The sequence below is a fragment of the Miscanthus floridulus genome, chromosome 14 (assembly GCF_019320115.1).
Source record: "Miscanthus floridulus cultivar M001 chromosome 14, ASM1932011v1, whole genome shotgun sequence".
NCBI classification, from domain to species: Eukaryota; Viridiplantae; Streptophyta; class Magnoliopsida; order Poales; family Poaceae; genus Miscanthus; species Miscanthus floridulus.
Window position 1 is genome coordinate 87,720,331 of NC_089593.1, and position 7,190 is coordinate 87,727,520.

General features: G+C 52.1%; 1 protein-coding gene across 1 annotated transcript; it reads right to left on the reverse strand.

The window, feature by feature from the left end:
• Positions 1-1,036: 1,036 nt before the first annotated feature.
• Positions 1,037-5,249, reverse strand: LOC136503930 (large ribosomal subunit protein uL2x-like). Its single transcript, XM_066498849.1, has 2 exons — positions 5,108-5,249; positions 1,037-1,290 (listed from the first exon to the last, which is right to left on the reverse strand). The coding sequence occupies exons 1-2, from the start codon at positions 5,247-5,249 to the stop codon at positions 1,037-1,039; spliced, it is 396 nt and encodes a 131-aa protein (XP_066354946.1).
• Positions 5,250-7,190: the final 1,941 nt, after the last annotated feature.

The window sequence follows — 7,190 nt, forward strand, 5'->3', positions numbered from 1 at the left end:
GGGTCTAGCGGTTCGTCCAGTTTTACTCAAAGTTTTACACCCACATACCACGCCACCGGTTTTAAATGTAAGGAGGGGTCGGGCAAAGAGGATGTCTAAACAAGTAGACACTCTTGGCAGCCCCCGAGCGATGTCTGTGCCCCTGCCATTGCTGGGGTCGAAGGTTTGGTAATGGAACCAACACGCAAAGTAAGTAAACAAAGGTGCTTATCTTTTGGCAGCCATTCGTTTGGCAGTTTACCTAGGCCATCTGATCGACCCAGGAGGCCCGATGGGCTCCCCTAATGGGGGTTCCATCGTCGGGTCCTTCTAGGACCTGCCTAGGGAAGCGGAGAGTCACCTGCATATGGGTGCGCCCTGATTCTTGCACCCGACATGTGATAGTGGTGGGCCATGCCTAGGCAGTGTCTTGTTTGACCAGGCAACATCTCATCGATCAGAGCGCATCCTATCGGTTTAGGCGTGTCCCCTTGAATTCCTGTCTACATCGATTTCCCATCTACATTGAATAGGGGAAGGGAGAGAGTTTTTCATCCCAACCTTTTGCCTTTCCTTAGCTTTTGTGCCTCTTCCTTAAATAGGGAGGGGGAGGGGAGTTCTTGTCCCATTCCTTTGCCTATTTCCTAAGCCGCTACCTATCTTCCTTTCTCCTTCTCACTGAGCGCGTTCGCATGTCACGGCGGTTCCTAAGTGAGAGATGGTAATGCAAGGGAGAGGAGAACACACAGATCTATTTGTGAATCTAGAGTGTGATGTCGAGCTGGAGGTCATCCAACATAGATGAGAGGGCGCTGACCACCTTTGCCGAGAAGGGGCCACTACTACCGAAGGAGGAGGTGCACAGAGGGTGTTGAGCGTCGCCGGCTTTGTCGTCGTCCATGAGGCCTTCATCGGAATAGAGCCATATGGGGACCTCTTCCGGTGAAGCTTCTTCGGGCGAGGCTTATTAGTGGGGAAGCCACCTAGGACTGCGTTGATATGGGGTGGCGCCCTTACAACTGCTTACATCGGCCAGTTCATGAAGCTTGATGAGATGTCAGAGACATCCATCAGCCATGACAGCCTTTCTTCGGTAGGGAGCACCCCCCATCCATGTGTCGTTGTCAAGGTTGCGGCTGATCACGATGGCATAGTCCCTAGATGGCCTAGAGAAGGCACCACAGTCACTGACATGGTGCTCGACATTGCAGACGACAGCGCCCTCAAGGATCCTGCGGAGCAGTATGATATCACTGATGGAGAGCGTGGCGCGGCGACCGTAGTAGTGCTTATAGTAGAACTGGTCAGAAACTGTAATCGAATAAGTTGTGGGGGAGCCCCTGTATGAATAGTCTTTTATATTTATGAATACATCAGTCCTTTTCATGATGAAATCACTTTGTAAGCGATGAATTTGTGCGAAAAATAAACAAGTTTTTGAATTTCGTTACGACAAACAGCTTTTAAGCTCTTCTCCCTCTTTTTGTAAAAGGGGTTTAGTGCCTTCCGACCCTTTCCATAGTTAAGGTCACAAAAAACTCACGCGGGCGAGCCAATTCTGATCACGCTGGTGAGCAAGGAAGCCGTAGCCACTGGGGTGTGGGTTTCCTACAGTCCTACCAGTTATACTTAGATTTTGTTCCCAAAATCCTAGCCCTTAGGACTTACCATGAGAAAAGAGGGAAAACACAGAGAATGTTTGCAAAGATAACATAGAGTGTTTGCAAGATAAACGTACTTATATCAGCCCCTGAGTGCGGTTCGACCCCTCGCACTTGTAGGGGTCAGATGTCACGAAAGGTTGGGGATTTTGATGACAAAGATTGATAAGAAAAAGTATGCGTTTATTTAAGGGTAAAAACAATGTAGCTGCTCAATGTTCTAGGCGTTGGTGAAGACCTCACCGTCAATGGTTTTTAACTTGTAGGCGCCTGGTCGGAGTACTTCTACAACGACGTATGGCCCCTCCCAGGGCGGGGACAGCTTGTGACAGTCCTTGTTGCTCTGCACAAGGCAGAGAACTAGGTCCCCGATGTTGAAAGGTTGGTCCCGCACCCATTAGCTGTGGTACCGACATAGCGCCTACTGGTACTTGGCTAAGTAGAGGAGGGTGATGTCGCAGGCTTCGTCTAGCTGGTCCATGGCATCTTTGTTGGATGCCTTAGCTCCCTGTTCATCTTATGCTCTTATCCTTGGCGCTCCGTAGTCGAGATCAGTTGGGAGGACAGCCTCAAAATCATAGACCATGAAGAAAGGCATGTAGCCGGTGGCTCAGCTAGGAGTTATCCTTAGGCCCCAGAGCACCACAGGTTGCTCGGTGACCCAGCGCACACCAAACTTGTTCAACTGGTTGAAGATCCTAGGCTTGAGGCCCTGTAGGAGCATGCCATTCACGCGCTCGACCTGCCTATTCATTCAGGGGTGCACGACGGTGGCCCAATCAACTCGGATGTGTTGTTCATTGTAGAATCAAAGGAATTTCTTACTGGTGAACTATGTGCCATTGTCCGTGATGATGGAGTTTGGTACTCCAAAGCGATAGATGATGTCGAGGAAGAATAGCACAACTTGCTTGGACTTGATTACGTAGATCGGACAAGCTTCAATCCATTTTGTGAACTTGTCTATGGTGACAAGTAAGTGGGTGTAGCCCCTGGGCGCCTTCTTGAGAGGCCCAACCAAATCAAGCCCCCAGACCATGAAGGGCCACATGATGGGGATCATCTAGAGTGCCTAGGCCGGGAGGTGAGTTTGCCGAGCGTAGTACTGGCACCCTTTGTAGGTGCGTATGATCTGCTCAATGTCAGCTACTATAGTGGCCCAGTAGAAGCCCTGTCGAAATGCATTCCCAACCAAGGTTCTAGGCGCGACGTGGTGACCGTAGACCCCACCATGGATATCGCTCAGCAGAAGCTTCCCCTGTTCGATGGGGATATAGAGTTGCAGGATCCTAGTGTGGCTTCGTTTGTAGAGTTTGCCCTCTAGAAGAACGAAGGACTTTGCGCGATGTGCGAGCCATCGAGCTTCCGTCTTGTCCATCGACAGCATGTCATGGAGGAAGTAGTCGAGGTAGAGTGTTCTCTAGTCATCCAGAGGGTCGGGTTCTGTCGCTGGATCCTCTTCAAGCTCCATGACCTCAGGTCCAGACGGAGCCGTTGGTCGGTTAGCCCCTGAGGCTGGATTGGATGGACCATCATCGGCCCATTCCGACCCTCCATAGCATACTGAGGGTTTGTGTTGGTCGCTGGCGAAGACTCCTGTTGGCACTGGTTCTCGGTCGGACGCCGCTTTTACAAGCGCGTTGGCTGCCTCATTGAGGCGCCTTGGGATGTGATTGAGTTCGAGGCCATTGAATTTGTCCTCCAACCATTGGACTTCTTGGCAGGACACAGCCATCTTGGCATTGTGATAGCTCGACTCCTTCATGACTTGGTTGACGACCAGCTGGGAGTCACCCTAGATGTCGAGGCGTCGGATGCCCAACTCAATGGTGATTCATAGGCCATTGATGAGTGCTTCATACTCAGCCACATTATTGGATGAGGGGAAATGGAGACGAACCATGTACCTCATGCGAACCTCGAGGGGTGATACGAAGACCAGTCCTATGCCAGTGCCCTTCTTCATCTATGATCCATCGAAGTACATCATCCAGTGCACTTGATCGACGACCGCCAGTGTTGTTTGGACCTCGGTCCATTCAGCGATGAAGTCAGCCAACACCTAGGACTTGATTGCCATTCTAGAGGCATACGTGATGCCTTGATCCATCAACTCATGTTCCCTCTTTGCGGTTCTTCCCATGGCGTCCTAGCTCTGGACGACCTCGCTGAGGGGGAATGACGTCACGACCATCATGGGGTGTGACTCAAAGTAGTGGCGTAGCTTCCTCTTGGTGATGAGGATGGCGTATAGGAGCTTCTAGATTTGGGAGTAGCGGGTCTTAGAGTCAGATAGTACCTCGCTGATGAAGTACACAGGGCGCTGAACCTTGAGGGTGTGCCCCTCTTCCTCCCGCTCTACCACCAGGGAAGCACTGACCACTTGCGTGGTGGCCGCTATGTATAGTAGGAGGGATTCTCTGTCGCTTGGAGGAACTAGGATCAGGGGCCTTGTCAGAAGCAGTTTGACCAAGTCAAGTGCCTCCTGGGCCTCGGATATCCACTCGAAGCAGTCGGCTTTCTTCAAGAGTCAATAAAGGGGGAGACCTCGTTCGCCGGGGCACAAGATGAATTGGCTAAGGGCGGCGAGGCACCCTATGATTCGCTGAACCCCCTTTATGTTCTAGATTAGACCCATCCTTATGATGGCTGAGATCTTCTCTGGGTTGGCTTCGATGCCACGCTTGGAGATGATGAAGCCGAGCAGCATGCCCCTTGGGACCCCAAAAACACATTTCCTGGGATTGAGTTTGATGCCATTCACTCAGAGTTTCACAAAGGTTAGCTCAAGATCAGCAACAAGATGGTTAGCCCATTTTCACTTAACCACAATGTCATCAACGTAGGCCTCAACGGTCCACCCGATGAGGCCCCTGAAGCATTTGAGCATACAACATTGGTACATAGCCCTAGTGTTCTTCAGAGCAAATGACATCGAGATGTAGTAGAATGATCTGAAGGGGGTGATGAAAGATGTCACGAGCTGGTCAGACTCTTTCACCATGATTTGATGGTAGTCGCAGTACGCATCAAGGAAACAGAGGGTTTCGCAACGCGAGGTGGAGTCGACTATTTGGTCTATGCATGGTAAAGGGAACGAATCCTTTGGGCACGCCTTGTTGAGCCCATATAGTCAACACACATCCTCCATTTCCCACTCTTGTTTCGTATAAGAATGGGATTAGGTAACCACTCTGGGTGGTATACTTCCTCGATGAATCCGTCCGCTGAAAGGTTGGCTATCTCCTCACCGATGGCCCTATGTTTCTCCTCATTGAAGTGATGCAGGTGTTGCTTCACTGGCCTGGAGCCTGGATGGATCTTCAAGGTATGCTCGGTGACCTCCCTCGGAATGCCTGGCATATCTAAGGGTTTCCACATAAAGATGTCTTTGTTGCCGCAGAGGAAGTCGACGAGCGCGCTTTCCTATTCGGAGGAAAGTGTGGTACCAATGCATACCATTTTACCCTCAGAGCTGCTAGGATCTATGAGGACCTCCTTGGAGCCCTCTGCCGATTTGAATGACCCAGTTGACTTCTTTGCGTCGGTCGCTTCTTCGGCGACCTCCTCTTTGAGGGCGGTGAGTTCCCTGGAGGCGACAATTGCCATGGCGTGACCACAGCACTCGACCTCGCACTCGTAGGCATGCTAGAAGGAGGTGCCGACAGTGATGACCCTATGGGGGCCCGACATCTTTGGCTTGAGGTATGTATAGTTGGGGATGGCCATAAACTTTGCATAGCATGGACGTCCTAGGATGGTGTGGAAGGTTCCGGGGAACCCAACCACCTCGAAGGTGAGGGTCTCAGTGCTATAATTGAACTGATCCCCAAAGGTAACGGGTAGATCGATCTGCCCGAGTGGGATGGCCTACTTCCTGGGCATGATGCCATGGAAAGGCGCTCGGGTTGGGCGGAGGCGTGTCTGGTCGACGCCCATCTTGTCGATCGTCTTGGCGTACATGATGTTGAGGCCGCTGCCTCCGTCCATCAGTACTTTGGTGAGTCGCTTTGGGCCGATGATTGGGTCAACCACAAGTAGATATCTCCCTAGGTGTGGGATGGTATCTGGATGGTCGGTCCGATTGAAGGTTATGGCGGACTCTGACCACCGAAGGAAGGGAGGTGTGGCCGGTTGGGCCATGTAGATTTTGCGGCGTGCGACCTTCTGATGGCGTTTGGAGTCATAGGCCGCTAATCCTCTGAAGATCATAAGGCAACTATCCAGCATTGGAAAGCCATCGTCCTTCTCCTCGGCATCATCCATAGTGGGGGCAGGGTCTTTCTCCTGCTCCCCTTTGTTGGAGTCACCGGACAAGAACCGCCGCATGAGGCCACAGTCCTTGAGTAGATGCTTAACAGGAAAGGCATGGTTCAGGCATGGCCCCTTGAGTAATTTTTCAAAGTGGTTCAGAGTGCCCTCTGTGGGCTTTCGACCACCCTTGTTGTCTGCAGTGGCCACGAGCGAGTCCTCGCGCCATTGCTTCTTATTCTTCCTTTTGGCAGAACGATTGGAGGTGCCTTCGCTGGCACCCTCGTCCTGCCTTTCCTTGCCCTCAAGGTGATCGAAGATCGCTCTGACCGCTTCTTCTTTGGAGGCATGGCCGATGGTGATGTCTAGGAGTTCCTTGGTAGTTTGTAGGCCCTTGTGTCCTAGCTTATGAACCAAGGACTCACAAGTCATCTCGGACAAGAAGGCTCCTCTCACGTCGATGTTGGCGATGTTAGGGAGCTCATTGCACTGTCGAGAGAAGCACCGGATGTACCCGTGGAGGGTCTCACCAGCCTTCTGATGGTAGTTCTTAAGGTCCCATGGGTTCCCAGGGTGCTTTTATGTGCCCTAGAAGTTTCCCACAAAGATCTCCTTCAAATCCGCCCAACTCTAGATTGCGTTGGACGGTAGGTGTTCCTACCACGCTCAAGCTGAATCGGCCAATAATAGTGGAATGTTATAGATAATGAAGTCATCATTATCTGCACCACCGGCTTGACCAGCAAGCCAATAGTCTTCGAGCCAAAGTGTAGGGTTTGTCTCCCCAGAGGACTTAGGGATATTGGTAGGTGGTCGGTACCTTGGTGGGAAAGCAGCGTTGAGGATGTGCTGGCTAAAGGCCTGAGGGCCTAGTAGGCCAGGGCTCAGGCTCTGGTCCTCACAGCTGTTGTAGCATTCGCCATGATGAGGATGATAGCCATGGTGGGCTCCTTCTCTCGGGTCACTATAGGTGCATCTACGGTGTCGAGAGTGCTGCGTGCATCGCGGTTGCGGCTGAGACGTGGATGTATCGGGATTGCAGCACGCTGTCTGCCACCTTGTGGTGCCTGGTGGACTGATGCGTCCCTAGTGGGGTGTACCGAGGGTGTGCGCTGGCTGGTGTCGAGCTCACGTCACCGAGACAACGAGCTTTCCGCCTGCTGCTCCACCGCATGCTCGAGTAGCGTGCGAATCTCATGGTGGGCCTGACGAGCCTCGGGCGTCGCGGCCTCTAGAAGGCCATGGAACAAGGCTGTTGCGGCGGTGATGTTTTGGCTTGCTTAGACGAAGTGAGGAAGG